The sequence below is a fragment of the Zalophus californianus genome, chromosome 2, assembly GCF_009762305.2.
Source record: "Zalophus californianus isolate mZalCal1 chromosome 2, mZalCal1.pri.v2, whole genome shotgun sequence".
In the NCBI taxonomy this organism is placed as follows: Eukaryota; Metazoa; Chordata; class Mammalia; order Carnivora; family Otariidae; genus Zalophus; species Zalophus californianus.
This window is the reverse complement of record NC_045596.1, coordinates 177,428,030-177,444,066: the sequence shown is the minus strand read 5'-3', so window position 1 is coordinate 177,444,066 and position 16,037 is coordinate 177,428,030. Positions and strand designations below refer to the sequence as shown.

The 16,037-nt window shown below is 51.1% G+C and overlaps 1 protein-coding gene across 1 annotated transcript in view; it reads right to left on the bottom strand.

The window, feature by feature from the left end:
* Window positions 1–1,622: 1,622 nt before the first annotated feature.
* The window catches only part of PRAG1 (PEAK1 related, kinase-activating pseudokinase 1), a 50,215-nt gene continuing 35,800 nt past the window's right edge, over window positions 1,623–16,037 (bottom strand). Inside the window, exons 5-6 of the mRNA XM_027599881.2 lie at window positions 10,566–11,323; window positions 1,623–3,130 (exon numbers count right to left, since the gene is read on the bottom strand). Coding sequence (XP_027455682.2) covers window positions 1,961–3,130; window positions 10,566–11,323 — 1,928 coding nt within the window. The 3' untranslated portion in view covers window positions 1,623–1,960. The remainder of the gene's footprint in view (window positions 3,131–10,565; window positions 11,324–16,037) is intronic.

Below are 16,037 nucleotides of genomic sequence, written 5' to 3'. Positions count from 1 at the left end.
ACTTTTGGAATAATTTGGTTTTAAAACCTTTTCTACAATCTCAATTATTTTTTTTCCCCTGAAGTGGGTGGCATATATAAAAGGTGACATTCATTCAGAGATTTAAAATGTGCCTTGAGACATGCGTTTCCAACTGGCGCTGCATTCCCTTGGCAGAATGTTTCCTCCCTCCCCATTGTTTGCTTGTTTACTTGAAGTGAGAAAAGACCAGAAAGCAAAGGACAGCAAATCGAGGGCGGAGGGTGTGGCCGGAAAATTCCCAGGAATAAACCACTGACAAAATATCGCCCCCGAAACAGACAGGTCCTATGAAGAACTATGATTTCCACGTTCGAAGGCTCTTTTCTCTTGTCCAAATAGAGTTGGAAGCGGGCTTATTCAGTTCTTTCCTCAATGCTCAAACAGCAATTGACAAGGCAAGTGTGCTGCGCGGGCTCTCTCTTCACAGCTGTCACAGGGAAATGGGGGCATATTTACCTGTAGTCCGAAAGGAGTGAAATTAATATGCAGAAGGGGACCCGCGAGATTTCCCTGTCCTGGTTGCTCACCACATTCCCAGATTTCTAGGACATCCGTTAAGATCTTTGCATTTGTTTTACAATTGTCCATAGTTATTAACAAGGTTTTAGAAATTAATTAGCTCGCAAGGTGGAAGATTACCATTTAGGTAGAAATCCGAGGGTCTCGGGGGCTGTCCTCCTTCAAATGAGTAATTAGTAACATTTTTTGTGTCTAGTTTGTAGAGAAAAGATCCGGTGCTTCCTAAGTCTCTCCATGTGCTTTAAAGGCATAGTGACAAATACTGACTGCAGTGGGTAGTAGGTGCCAGTAAGCGTGTTGAATACATGTTTTACAAATGGAAACCGGAAGCTTAGGACAGCAGAGAAACTACTGGTCTGGGAGCGGGAACACCTCTGTTTTATTCTGGTATTGCTGTTCTCTAGCACAGTCCAGGCAAGAGGCAGCATGCTGCCTGCCCCGCCCATCCTTCCCCATTCCCTGCCCCAAGGAGGCCATTCCTGCGGACTCCATCCCCGCAGCCCCCCTTGGGCTTGGCCTGGGGATGACAAGTGGGAAATGGAGGGTGAATAGCTAGTTCTCCCACCTCAGCTCCACACTTTTGCCTCATCATCTATCCTTTTTGCTCTTAACCCTGCCCACGCCTTTCTAAGTGACCCCGTTAAATTTTCTTCATCTGAACCATCTGGGGTGGATTCCGCTTCCGCCAGGACTCTGACCCATACAAACGGCAACCAGCTTTAGCACACTGGAAACGGATCTGGAGCAGTGGGGTTGAATTCGGAACCTCTGCTGGGCTCACAGTTGGGTCCGGTTCTAAGAGGCTGCTGGGTGGGGAAGGGAGCAGGGAAGGTTAACTGGTGGCCACACGCCCAGGGCTGAGTCGCTTGCTGCTCTGTCTCACAAATGTGAGATACGGACCCCTCAAGTGGTCTTGAAGCCATGGCTCAGAAGCTTAGGTGCAATTTAACCCACCAAGATATTAACACACCCGGGCACTTGGCGATAAAAGAGTTTTGCTAATGACTCAACCCCCAATTTTTTTTTTAAATTTAGGTTTTGTTTTTTTTTTTAAATAGCCATTTGACCAGATGGTGAAGTGATCCCATGAGGAGGCAGCGAAGCCAGAATGCAGGCTTCGCTCTGTTGGCAGAACTGTCCCCAGGCCCTGGCGACGAGCCAGAAGTCGACATGATTGCAGGAGGAAACTGGGGGGACCTGGAGACGAGGGGAGGCCGGAGTGGGCAATGACAGCCGCAGTCTCTCATATTTAGATATTTTTTATATATATTACATCCAAATATGACAGTCGTTTGTACCATTTCCCAGGGGGAGGCGGGCGTGTCCTAGGCAAGGTTGGGCGCGCGGAGGGGGGGGGGGGAGGGGAATCTGGGGTCAGGCAGGGAAGCAGGCCGCTCCAGGGCGGGGCCGGGGGCTGGGCTCACAGAAGCTGCAGGAGCTTCAGCGATTGTAAGAGGGCCCCCGGCTCCGCGGACGCCAGATACTGGCAGCACAGCCAGTCCTCCAGCTCCACGCCGCGCCTGCGGTCCACCGCCCTCTCGGCAAACTTCATCATCATCAGGGCGCGCTTCATGTCGATCCAGTTGTGCAGTGTACCGCACAGCACCTCCTCCGACGTTCCCGGCGGCTCCACCAGCTCCCGCCGCGGCCCCCACAGCAGGCACTGCAGCACCCGCTTGGCCTCGCCGATGCGGATGCGCTTGATGGGGTCGGCCTCCAGCAGCAGGTGGGCGAGCTGCTGCAGGCCTGGCGAATAGAGGGACAGGGCGGGCAGCGGGGGCAGGTCTTCCTGCCTGTAGTCCCGTTCCCGCAGCTGCGCACGCACCTCGAAGGGGTTGGGCTGGTGGAGCAGCTCGTAAATGAGGATGCCCGTTTGGAACTCATCGAACTTGCGGTACTGGGAGGCAGACACGATCTCGGGGGCCAGCCGGGCCTGGCTCTTTTTCTGCTGCAGGTTGGCGGTGCCGCCTGGCTTCTGCTTGGCCTTCAGGAAGTTGCTGATGATGAGCCGGGGCAGGTACTTCTCCCTGGGCCCTTCCTGGCAGGCGGGGGCAGCTGAGGGACTGGGAGTGACACTGGCGGGGGGAGCGGCAGCAGGGGAAGGGGATGCAGCAGGGGCGGGGGCACTGGAGGTGGCAGAGGAGACAGGGGGCGTGGGGGTGGCAGAGGCGGGGCCGGGGGAGGCCTGCGGGGAGCAATGCACCAGCAGCAGGTTCTCCAGGCACAGGTCCCGGTGGATGATCCCGTGCTCCTTCAGATGCTCTAGCCCGTTGCAGAGCTGCAGAAGCAGGAAGCACACGCGCCGCTCGTAAGCCTCCGGTTCGGACTGATGGCTGGTGGCTGAGTCCCGCACAAAGTCAGAGGCGGTCTGGTGGGGCACCTCCGGGGTGATGACCACCACGCAGTCCTGCTCCTGGGCAGGGGGGTGTGAGGGCAGTGCAGGCAGAGGGTCCTTGGGTGCGTCCGGAGAGGTGAGCATGCTGGAGGGCACCGAGGCAACAAAGTGGCCACAGTCCTGCTGGATGTTGAAATGCACGGGCACAGAAGGGCTGCAGTAGGAGGCTGTCTTGGGCTCAGGGGTTTTGCAGATCTGTGGGGAAAAGGCAAAGTCAGGTCAAGAGTGGACTCCATCATCCTGTTCAACCAATGGTGTTGGGACATTTGGGTATCCATTTGCAAAAAGGTGAACTGAAACCCTTACACCATACACACAAATTACCTCAAAATGGATCACACTGACTTAGGTGTATAAGCCAAAAATGCACACTTTCAAAGAAAACACAGGAATCTTTGAGACTCTGGGTTGGGCAAAGAGCTGCCAGATACCATACCAGAAGCATAGTCCGCAGAAGAAAAAAGTAGATAATGGTCAAAATTCTGCTTTTATGCTTCTAAAGATACCATTAAGAAAAGGAAAAGACAAGTCATAGGCTGGAGAAAACTCAAAGTACATAGCTGATAAATGTTTTTTTTAATAAAATTGAACAGAAAACTCTTATAACTCAATAATTAGGTGATAAGCTACCCAATCAAAAGTGAGCAAAAGATATTAATAGGCATTTTACCAAAGACATATATAAATGGCCATAGGCACCTGAAGAGATGCTCCGTATCAGTAGCCATTAGGGAGATGCAAATCAAAACCACAGTGAGGTTCTAGTTGACGCCCACTAGAACATCTATAATAAGAATGACAGACAATAACAAGTGTCTGGAAGAATGTAGAGATATGGGAACCCTCACACATTGCTGATGGAGTGGAAAATGGTGCCATCATTTTGGAACACAGTTTGGCAATTTCTTTAAAAGTTAAACATAGGGAGTGCCTGAGTGGCTCAATTGGTTAAAGCGGCTGACTCTTGATTTCAGCTCAGGATGTGATCTCAGAGTCCTGGGATGGAGCCTCAAGTTGGGCTCCATGCTCAGCAGGGAGTCTGCTTGCAATTCTTTCTCTCCCTCTGCCCACCCTCTCCCTACCTCTCACCCCCACTTGCTCACTCTCTAAAATTATTAAATGAATCTTTTTTTAAAAAGTTAGACATAAAATTACTACATAACCCAGCAGGAGTGGGGTTCCTGCAGAACGACATGCAGGGTGGCACCTGGGGATCAGTAGGAAGACATCCGTCTGCCCACAGTGTGGGCTGGACAAATTCTCAGGAAGCCAGACAGGAGTTTACACAGGCTGTCAGCCTGACTCCCCATCCCTTCTGACCATGGGGGTGCTCCCTTCTTAGGGAATCTGAGAGACAGAGGCAGGCCCCTTGAGGATATGGCCAAGTTCCCTCAGGCTGCCCCAGTTTCTAGATGCCATGGCCTGCAGGGCCAGCCAATTAATTGGCACTGCTAGAGGGAAGCCACACGCGATATCCTCCGAGGGTGAGTCACAGAGCCGAAAGAAAACAGAAAGGTCTCCAGTGTTAGGGATGCCAAAGAGCCCAAGGCACCCTCGAAACTGAAGGTAGGAATAAACAAGCAGGTGATCTCAAACTCCTCTGGGGAATCCCCAATGACCACCTCCTTCCTGCCTCTCGAACATCCCCTTGTACTAATGACAGCACCAGCAGCCCCCCCCGCCCCCCCCCCCTCCGCTCCAAGCATCTCGAGCAACGCTAACCCTCTTCTGGCTGCCACAACTGGAGAGTCTTGAGCCAGACATAATGGCCCTCGGTCAGGCCTCGATTTCCCAGTAATTACATGAAAGGGACAGAAGATGGTCTGTGGTCTCCTCTCTCCAAAGGATACAGTGCAGCCTTGGCCACGCTTTACAGAAAGGTAAGGGTCGGTGTGCAATCCTGCAGAGAAGGGCCCCTCGCCTCTACCTATAACATATCATCCTGCAAACAACCCAGAATAAGCCTTTGGACTGCTGCATTGCTACCCGTGAGGGATTACAGCAGTGTTTGTGAGGCGCCACCTGCTAACAGGGGACATTTTCAGGAGTTCTATTGCAAGCATCTTTTCACGGAGATTTATTTAGATTGCTGCAATACAAGCCTTCTCAGCAGGAGAGTCCAGCCTCTGAGGAAACTTTTAAAAACGATCATGGGGAGGGGGGTAAGGAGGGAGGTTACACATTAATTTAGTCATCTCTCTATTACAGAAGTAAAACAGAAATAAAATGGCAGCACATTTTCTCCCAGACACTGCTCCCTATTACACTAACAGAAATGATTATGGAACACATATCTGAGGGGCATTGTTGCAGACTCCTCTTTCTAGCCCATCCAACTGTATTTGGTTTTTTAATTTTTTTTAAAGATTTTATTTATTCATTTGAGACACAGAGATACAGAGAGAGAGAACATGAGCAGGGGGAGAGGCAGAGGGAGAGGGAGAAGCAGGCTCCCCGCTGAGCCAGGAGCTTGATGTGGGGCTCGATCCCAGGACCCCGGGATCATAACCTGAGCTGAAGGCACAGATGCTTAACCATTTGAGCCACCCAGGCACCCCTGTATTTGGTTTTTATTTTATTTTATCTTTTTTTAAAGATTTTATTTATTTATTTGAGAGAAAGAGTGAGAGAGAGAGAAAGCACATGAGAGGGGGGAGGGTCAGAGAGAGAAGCAGACTCCCCGCCGAGCAGGGAGCCCGATGCGGGACTCCATCCCGGGACTCCAGGATCATGACCTGAGCCGAAGGCAGTTGCTTAACCAACTGAGCCACCCAGGCGCCCTGTATTTGGTTTTTAAATGGCAGTCTTCTGAAACAGTATTAAAGGAAGGGAGGGGCACCTGCACCCTTTCTCTCTCTCTCTCAAATAAATTTTAAAAATCTTAAAAAAAAAAAGGAATCGGCAGTCCTCGAAAAGTGGTCTTGCATCTCGATCCCAGCCACTGTGTACAGACCTGTCTGCCGTGCCATCTGGGGCTACGAGGGCAAAGTGCTGCTGAGGTCAAGGTCACTCTCCTCCCGTGAGAGCTGCTTGGCCACCACAGACACCTGCCTAACTTGCATGTGTGAGGCACTGTGCCTACCAAGCATTTTTCACACAGTGTCTCAGTACATCTCAGACAACCCGATGAGGAAGGGGGAGGTAGAGGCTGCTACAGAAGAGGAAACAGAGGCTCCGAGGGGTTAAATTATTTGTCCAAGATTGTACCAGTGAGATGTGTTCCGGGGGTCAAAAGTATGGGCTTGGGAGTGAAAAAGACCTTGGCTTAACTCCGAACTCTGCAAACACTGGCAAGTTACAATCGATTGTGATTTGCAGTAGTTATGTTCTATTAAGTAGCCACGAACCCGTTACGAGTGAATACTGACCCACTGCTTCGAAGGGAAATAGAAGGCAGAGTTCTTACCAGCATCTGGTCATGACATTTTTACCAACGGGGCCAGTACAGAACCTCGTTTTGTGAAGACACCTTCGCACCAGATACTGTTGATTCGCTAACCCAGAACTCATGGCCGACAGCACTGTAACTCAGGCCCGAATGAAGCTTTCCTAACACCCACCCAGAGGGACATCGCAACCTTCTGGCACCCAGGAATACCAGAGAGCGCTCAGCCTGGTCATTTTCAACGGTGAAATCATCCACACAAACACAAACGTGGGAAGAATGAAGCAATCAAGAGACCACAACAAGGACACATGTTCACAGATGAGTGCTGAGACAGGAAGCCAGAGACTCATCTCGTCGCACCTGGGCTGGGAAGTCGTACCTCAGGTGACTCAAATCTCCCCCTACTCTGTGCGGGCAGTGACCACAGAAAATGATTTGGGGTTACAAATAAATTTTAGTGAGTGAATTCCAAAATACAGAGTCCACAAAGAATGAGGATCGACCTGACGTGTCTCAGTCTGGTTTCTCCTCTGCAATCGGGGCAGTGATAGGTGCCTTCTCCCCCTGGGGTCACCGTGAGCAGTCCATGACACAAGGCAGGTGTGGCTCTCAGCCCTGTGACCAGCCCACGGTGAGCACTCACTGGACAAGGCTGCTATGGTGATTGTTCTGCAGGTCTGGCTGGAGCCCTGTGGTGAGGCCATCCAGAGCCGGCTGGCGGTTACTGTACCGACCTGGATGGTACAGCTGGCCAGGGCCTGGGAAGTGTTTCCGAGGATCCCTTTTCTCAAGGCTATCAAAAACCTGGGCCCAGCAAACACCACTGACAGTTTGCACAGACATGTAAATGAAGGAGCAGAGTAAATGGCAACTGGGCTGGATGCATTTCAAAATCAGCGAGCTGGTCCTCTGCTAGCAGTCACAGCTTCCTCGTGCCCTGCATCTGAGAGTCAGCAAAGGTGGGTGGGGCCTGGGCTGGCTCCCGCTGAGATCGTTTTTAGGGTGCTGCATGGTGGGGGTGGGTAGAGGAAGGGGCACAGGGGCAGGGTGGCTTCTTCTCCACCCTCACCCCCTCTACCTCATTATCAGGGAGTTTGTGCTCGGGTTTTGGTGCAAGACCACACAAACCTTTGGTTCAGCTCAAATTTCAAACGTTTGGCTGAGCCAAGTCTCTCTTTAAACTTCGGAGCCACAGCCTCATTCGTGGTTAAAAATCTGGGCGAGTTCACGTTTGTTAAATAAAGAAGGCCCAGCTGGCTTAACACAGGTCCCTAATTACCCAACTAGGGTTGGAGCTGACTGAGGAATAAAGCAGCTCTGAAAACGCGCACATAGCTGATGATTTTTTTCTTTTTCCCCCTACCACGTATGCCCGGAGCAGGGCTTCAAGAGCTGGCTTTAATCTCCTGGCGGCTGCAGGGCACTGAGCCCATAAACAGGAGGGCCCAGTGTTTAGTGGGAGCAGGTGCGAGCCTGCTTTGGCTAATGGGGACTCGCCAGCAAGGCTCCCTCTTCCCAGGCACAGATGAAGCGAGGCCCGCGACAGGGCGGCAGCACGGGAGGAGGGGGACCGCTCCATCCCTCGGCTTCCAGATGACTGTATTCCGTCTAGACTGCAGCGCTAATGAAGTGGACCAGCTGCACGTGGGAAAGGATGTTCCAAAAGCCCCCACCCCACAATTACCAGGCCAGGCGCACTTGCAGATTGATACCCTTGTTCCCTAGACTCTGAATATTTGAAGCTCTTCTCCGAATTTCCTTTCCGTACATGACAGAGATAGTCCTTGAGCTGCCAAGTCTCTGGCAAAGTCAAATAAGGACACCCAGGGACTGTCTTCCTTAGAGGGCCAGGGCCTATCTTCCCATCTCCTTCTGGTTCACATTCCTAATGAAATGAGGAGGGACGCTTGTTTTTTACCTCCTCTGGGAAAGGTGGATGTTCTGCAGAGAACGTGGCTAACTCCGCATTATTTTAGGAGGTCCCAGATCTGAGCTGCACATGACAAGCACTTAGAAATATAAAAACCGTGGGGAGCCTGGGTGGCTCAGTTGGTTAAGCATCTGCCTTCAGCTCTGGTCATGATCCCAGGGTCCTGGGATCGAACCCCGCATCAGGCTCTCTGCTCAGCGGGAAGCCTGCTTCTCCCTCTCCCTCTGCCTGCCACTGCCCCTGCTTGTGCTCTCTCTCACTCTCTGTCAAATAAATAAAGTCTTAAAAAAAATAAAATGAAAATGAACTTATTAAAAAAAATATATAAAAGCCAGACCCCTTTGCCCCGAGGTTCTGATCCAGTGACAGAAGTTGTGCCAGGCAGCCCCTGGGTTCTGGCAGCAGGGTCACGTCACGTTCCAGCCCGTGGCAAGAGGGAGTAAGCCTCTTCCGCCAGGTTCTTCCCTCCTCAAAATGGAGAGGCAGTGACTGAGCCCAAGTGCTCAGCCTCAGGAGCCGGGTGACAGGGGGTGATGCCCTTTGACCCCAGGGAGGGGATGGAGAGGTGGCTCACAGATCACCTCCTCAGGTTCCCTGGGGCTAGCAAGAGTGAAGCACCCCCTCCAGGCACCTCCTGGCCTCAGCCTTCCAGGAGCTCACATGTATGGCCCTTTCACTGGCTGGGATCTGGGCTGACCGTGATACCCAGGCTTCTCCTGTTCGGCTCACTGGAGTGTGCACTCACTTCCCCTCGACTGGATACGGCACCATCCTAACAGGAAGAGAAACACTGGGATTGTTTCTCTTTTGCTTTTAACTGGGGTTGGGGAGTGTGGCAGGGCAGGATCGCTCATCAAGAATGTAGCTGCTGGGTTTAGATAGAGAGATGATGACACTCAAGAAAGGCACAGACTCTCCCAAAGGACCTTGGCATTTGCCTCCGTCTAGCGCCTGCCATCTCAGCCATACCCGCCTTGCCTTTGGGGGCCTTGATTTCTGGACCACCGGCTGGATCCTCCTTGTAGCTGCACAGCCCCCACCATCCTGTCTTTTCCTAGGAAGGCAGCAAATAATTATACATAGCCCCTGAATGTATAAATCAGCAGTTACCCATCTTTTATGGTGGTGTCACCAAGTTCTTTAGAGAAAAAGCTCAAAGTAAAAGTTACTGCCATTTCCCTTGGCCAATAATCATAATATTTAAAAAAAAAAACACCTCCACTGGCAGGCAGGAAGCTACCTTCCTCCCCAAACCATTTCATGTTAGTTCACTATTTGCATTTCTTTCTAACTGGAAATAAAAGAATATCTGGAGAGTTCAGCATTTGCTTCCTCGCTCCCCACAAAAGCTTGCATTTATAGAAGAGCTACTGAACCACCAGGTATTCAAGGGATGCCAAAGAAGATGAGAGAAGGGGCCGCCTGGAAGGACCACAGTGTGTGTCAGAGACCAGAGTGGCCAGATGGGTGCAGACGGCTTGGCCAGCTTGCTGAGAGCCACATCTTGAGAGAGCAATGGGGAGTGGGGGGTGGTAGCAACAGCCCTGATCTGGTGGCAAAGATTCAGGAGCTGTGTTACCTTGGGCTAGTCACTTAACTTCTCAGAACTTCCTTTTTCTTAACTGACAGGATGGTAGCAGAGGTGTTGCAGGCAAAACAAAGCAGCATTCGCAGCCATCTCAGCCACCAGCTGGCTGTAGGCAGATTACTTAATCATTTTGCGCTTCTGATTCCCCATCTGTAAAACCTATCTGCACTGTGACACTGTGAGGTCATGGAGTAAATACACCCGAGAGGCCTATTGCATAGCAAATGCTTAATCGATGCAATTACTCTCATTGCTCAAGATGATGCTTAGGCCTAGCTCTCTCCAGCTCTAACATGTGCAGAACAGTATCTTCATTGGCTATCTCCCTTCCTAGATTATAAGCTCCATAGGAACCTTATGTTCACCTCTTATCAACTCAGATCTTTACAAAATACCTGGCATGCAGTAGGCCCTCTGTAAAAATGTGATGAATAAATGAATGAACTCTCTGCTGCCTTAAATTTAAGTCAACTTGTTTTCCAACTCGATGACATAGGTTCACTCCTGAACGCAGAGGATGAATGTCACATTCACACTACAGATCTAACCGCAATGTGTCCCGGGCCGGGCTGAGGGAGAAATTGGTGAGCACTAAGTGTTAGCAGGAAGCTCAGGCTTCAAGCCTGTGCCTACAGCCCGGTCACAGCTGGGGCCAGCTGGCTGCAGTGCAGAATGGAAGCGGGGGGCGGGGGAGGGGGTGGGGGAAGGGCGGGGAGGTACCTACTTTCACAGCGTAGGTGCTGCCGGGGTCCTCGGAGCAGGTGGCACAGTAATAGATGGCATCCCCCGAGTCACAACAGGGCTTGTTACAGGTCAGTTTGAAGAGCGACCAGTTATTCTCATTGAAGTGCAGCTCCTTTTTTTGGCCGCCCATGAAGAGGTCCTCGCACTTGGCCACGAGGCGGACCAGGGACTGGGCATAGAGCCCCCCGAGCTTGGCATAGGTGCCCTCCTTGCTGCTGATGCTGCTCAGCAGGCTGTGGAGCTGAAGCTGGGTGCTGCTGGTGGATGCCTGGCTGGACACGCTCAGCTGGGAGGACGAGGCCGAGGGGACCCCTTTGCACTGGAGGCTGGGGCTCCCGCACCCGCTCTTGCTGCCCGCCAGCCCTGGCACTGGCACCCAGTGGCTGTTGCCTTTGAAAGCTTTCTCCAGGGGTTCAGAAGAGGAGAAGATATGATGATGGCGGCTCCTGGGGCTCGAGGAGTAGCTGAAGTGGGGCTCTTCGTGGGCACAGACATTGGTTTCCGAGTGGCTGAGGTTCAGCTTGGGACTTGCTGTTCTTGGCTTGGGGGAGCCCTGGGTCCAGAAGAAGCCGTCGGGTGAAGAGGCTGCCCGGCTAACTAACTTCTTCTGGGGGAGAGGCGGGGGCTGTGGGGAGCCGCTGGGGGACACATCCTCAGTGGAGCCCGAAGGGAACGGAACAGGAGCAAAGAGCTTCTTCCCACTGCTTGTGGGTGAGTGCGCTGGCTCAGATGGAGGGCCTGAAATTGAGAAATAGCAACAATCAGACTAGAGGCCAATGCCAATCAGTTCCGGGGGCCCGCGGTCAAAGCAATTCATTTTATTTGTATCCATTTTCTAGAGACAACAGATGCACAACGAACAAAATTCACAATGCAAGAAAGGTATACGGTGCCAATGAAGTCTTCCTCTTCCCCTGTCCCTTAGCAAACTCCCCTTCGTCGGAGGAAACTGCGGCTGGCAATTTCCAGGGATCCTTCTGGAGATTTGCCAAACAACCCAAACAAATGCATAGCATACATTTACACAAAGATGATATTTCACATCAGACGTACAGATCTATCCAATTCTTTTTAACAGCGATCCCATAATATACTATCCATGCAAGTATAATTTATTTAACCGATCCTCTCGTGATGGGCACTTAGGTTGTTTCCAACATTTTGCAAGCAATGCCTGCAACGGCAACGGCAAACCTGAATGTGTGCTTTGAATGGATTTTTTAAAAGTCAGGTTAATAGAGGATACAATTTACCTAGAGCAAAACTCCCCCTTTTCAGTGTGTACTGCTATGAGTTTTGACAAACACCCTGGTGCCTTGGGGGGCAGGGCAGACCCAGAAATTACTTAGAAGGCGGAGGTACGTGACTTTGTAAATGAAGAAACAGATCTCAAGGGAAAGCGAGTCTTTCCTAGACCCCAGTTCCCAGAATGGGGCACATGGATGCTGACCCTGATGCGGGGCAGGGTGGGGGAGACTCCATCACGGCCTCAGCCCCCTTCCCCACCCCCAGAGCATGGGGATGTTCAGAAGCATCACAGACGGTGAGCTGGAGGGCCAGTCTAGACAGGATGAAGACTGGACTTCACGCTTTATATCAGCATAGAAAATGGAGGTTTCACAATGAAACAGGAGTTCAGGTAAAAATAGGCAGGAAAAAAGGCAGAGCCACTGGGCACGGGAAAGGGCAAACTGAAATAGTCCTCTAATTTCCTTCACTCTCAGAACTGACTGGGGGATGTCCCCACTCTTTTGCTAGCAGCTTTGAGGGCAATAACTGAAGTATTCATAGGTCGTAAAATGCCTCCCAGTATCCCGAAGGTTAAAAAGTGAGAGAACTATGGGTCTTACATTCAAGGACAGAGGCACGGGGACATGCGCCCCTCATGGAGTTCCCCAAGCTGTGTCATCCTAAGGGCGGGGCATGCAGTGTCTCTACACCTCTCCCCACCTCAGCAGAATGACCGGAAGGCAAGAGCTACAGCCAACATGGGCCCCAGGCACGCAGCAAAAGACCCCCAAGGAAGCAAACTGTGAGTTCTGTGTCAATGCACATGATCTTTCTAGGGCTGCTCCCGCAGAGTTAACAACTTTCTCTGCCCACACTGAGGCCCCCTCTGCTTTCTTTAACCAAAGTGGGGACAGAAGGGGCCCCCCGAGGGACAAGCATGGGTACCAGGCCCCTCGGATCAACACTGGGTCTCCTTACTTGGGATACCCCATAGGGAGGAGGGTCCCTCTCGGGGAGCAAGGGGCATGTGCACATCATCAGGGCTCCCCTTGTCTGGGGCAGAGCGGGCACGGACGTCTGTGCCTCAGCTTCACTGACGGGAGCAGAGTCAGGGAGCTGACAGCAGAGGCCTCCTGTCCAGGACAACCCCAAACGCAAAGCTCACAGCACGGTAAGGTAGATGCATGCAGCTTGATGAACACAGGAGCCGGGAACCAACATGATCGTGCAGGGAGAAGCCTGTGTGGCACAGCGAGGAGGTCGGGCCCCACACCAACGCCTTCCCTGGTTCTACTATCTCTCTTCCCAGACCCCGGAGAAAGCACAGTGCCTCTCACGTTCCCACGTCTGCACTAGGCAAGCACTCTTGCTGCCCAGTGGCTTCTCAAGATCACAGTTATCCTTCCCACCTCACCCTGCGTTGCTAATGACAGGTGGGGCGCCTGCCAGCAAGGCTGAATGAGTGATTTATACCCTTCCGGGAGGCCAGGCTGATTATAAACCAAGCAGCAGTAGCACGGTCAGGCCAGCCAACTCTACACACCCGTGTATTCTCCCCTCCCAGTCAGAAGGGGGGCAAGCAAGAGCCAGGCAGCCAGAAGATGGGAGATCCTGATCGCAGCTGATCTCAGCAGGTTCTGGAACCCTGGGGTCCACGGGTCCCCCAGGGATCACACTCTCCGGGAGGAACCTTTTCTCCTCTCAGGTGTATAGTCAGCAATGGGGGCAGCTGAAGGCTAGGGCTGTACATTCACTTCCTCTCTGTGCCTCCCTCTAGCAGAGGCTGAGAGAGCAGGGGGAGCATCCCTCACCAGCTCCTGGGCTGAAAAACGGAAGAGCAAGACCCCTTATACCTGGGGCTCTCAAAGGACACTAAATCTCAGCCACCAAGTACCCAGGGGATGAGCAAGAGGGCAGCCAGGGGGAAACAGGTCCATCTCCTGGCCTTTCTGCATTCGGCACGGCGGAATGTGTCGAAGGGTCTGATTCTCCACTTGTTATCAACAGACAGGAGGGGGGACGAGGGGGGGGGCAGGGGAGTGTGATCAGAGTCTCTGGCCAATGCTTTAATCAGTGTCTCCAGTGACAGGGACAGCCAGCCTATGGTGAGGATCCTTCTGGTCCCCAGTCCCGCTGGCCGGGGTGTGTCTGACAAGTCAGTTTCTGGGCTAGCCGCTGCGCTAAGCCTTGTGCTAGTTCCCCATCCTTAGGGGTTTGCCTTCCTTGCTCTCCGTCACAGTGACACCCTGTGATGGCCTTTTCTGCCTCGATGGTGGTCTGAGGGCAGAGAGCAGGACCAGCCCCGAGCTCGCTGTTGCCCTCACCCGGCTGAGTTCCCTCCTTTAAAAACTGACCAGATGGCATCACGGTGAAGGTCCCTTCCGGCAGGAATAGTCTATAATTTTGACCACTCGCTCCATTTTCAACCCCTCCCAACATGCATTTTGTCTCAAAGCTGCCCCTGAAATAAAATACCTCTAGACAGAGGGCTCTCTTCCTTCCACGGTTCCTCTACCTCTAGTTCCCTTAACTTTTCAATCTGTAAGGATAGCAGGAATCTTAAAAAAAAAAAAAAAAAAAAAATCCTGTAACACTTCTTATTCCCTAGATTACCCCGGAGAATCAAAAGGTTCTGCTTTCACACCAAAAATAGCTTGTGTGTTCAGGCAGTTGGAAGGAAGTGATTTTCTCCCTTACCCTCTGGGTGTTCCCTTACTCTCCTGTGGGAACTGTGTTAGCGGCTTTGATCAGATCTATAGGTAAATCTGGCAAGGAGTACCGGGTATTCAGTGGAAAATGGTTCATTTTTCTTTGTTTCTGAGATGCTATGGATCTGTCACCCAACAAAGCGTGTCCTAATCAGAGGACGGCACTGGCTCCGAATGCTCCCCGACCACACTCATCCCCAGCAGGGCAGGGCTATAGCTACCCAAACCTCATCCAGGGAACGAGGCTCCCCCAAAATGTGCACCTTACCCATATAATTGGGTATTATGTACACAGATGGTGATTTTGAGGTAAAAAAAAAAAAAGCCTAATTCTGTAACAGGCACAACCACCTTCCAACATGAGGCATCCTTCTTAAGGTTTCTTCCTTTCTTTTTCTTTCTTCCTTCCTCCCTTTTTTTCTTTCTTTCTCGTTCTTTCTTCCTTCCTTCCTTCCTTTTTTTTTTCTTTCTTTCTTCCTTTCTTTCCATTTCTTTCGATTTCTTAACTTCTTCATTAATTTCTTTCCTTACAGTTTCTTAAAGTTTTTCTCCAGATTTGGAACCACAGCTAGTGAGAAGACCATACTTCACCCTGAGAGCCCCCAGGCACCTCAGGACCACATAACAGCTCAGCTGGTAGCATTCCCGGGGCTACTCCGAAAGACATGTCAACGTGTGGCCCTTCTCGATGAAACTGTGCTTCCTCCACCATGAAACAAGCAGTACCTATTTGCTATGGGACCAGAGTGCACCCCTAAAAACCCACTCTGATTCCGCCAGTTTCTTCACTCTTTCACAGGGGAACCTCCTCATGAATGTGGCTGTAGGCAACATAGCAGCTAGATTCTTACCACAGTTGACCCTTGAACAACATGGGGTCAGAATGAATGGGTCCACTTATATGTATTTTTTTTAAATAAATACAGTACAGTACTATAAATGTATTTTCTCTTATGATTTTCCCTTCTCTAGCTTATTTTATTATAAGAATGCAGTATATAATACCTACAACATACAAAGTATGTGTTAGCTGACTCTTAATGTTATCAGGCTTCTGGTCAACAGTACGCTATTAGTAGTTAACGTTTCTGGGGAGTCAAAAATTATATGTGGATTTTTGACTGTGCAGGGGGGTTGGTGCCACAACCCCTATGTTTTTCCAGGGTCAACTGTATTTGCAAGAACTACCACACTCTGCATTTAGAAGAGCCAGAAAGGAGAGGGGACAAATATGCCTTGACACCTAAAATAGTTGCAGAAATCACAGGCAAACCACTGGTTCAGGAAAATATGCCTAAAAAAAAAGTCCTGAAAAAACTCTGGCCAACAGCCTGTCTTCTCAGGACTCAGATTCAACAGCAATGAGAAGAATTCAAATATATCCTGGTTTTATGCTGGTGTTACATCACCCCGTTTCCAAATTCTGGCTTACAGCTAAGAGTGTAAAAAAAAGGTGAGAATGGAAAATAGTTTTCTGGGAAGTTTGCCTCCATCAAAGTTATATCATCGGTAGG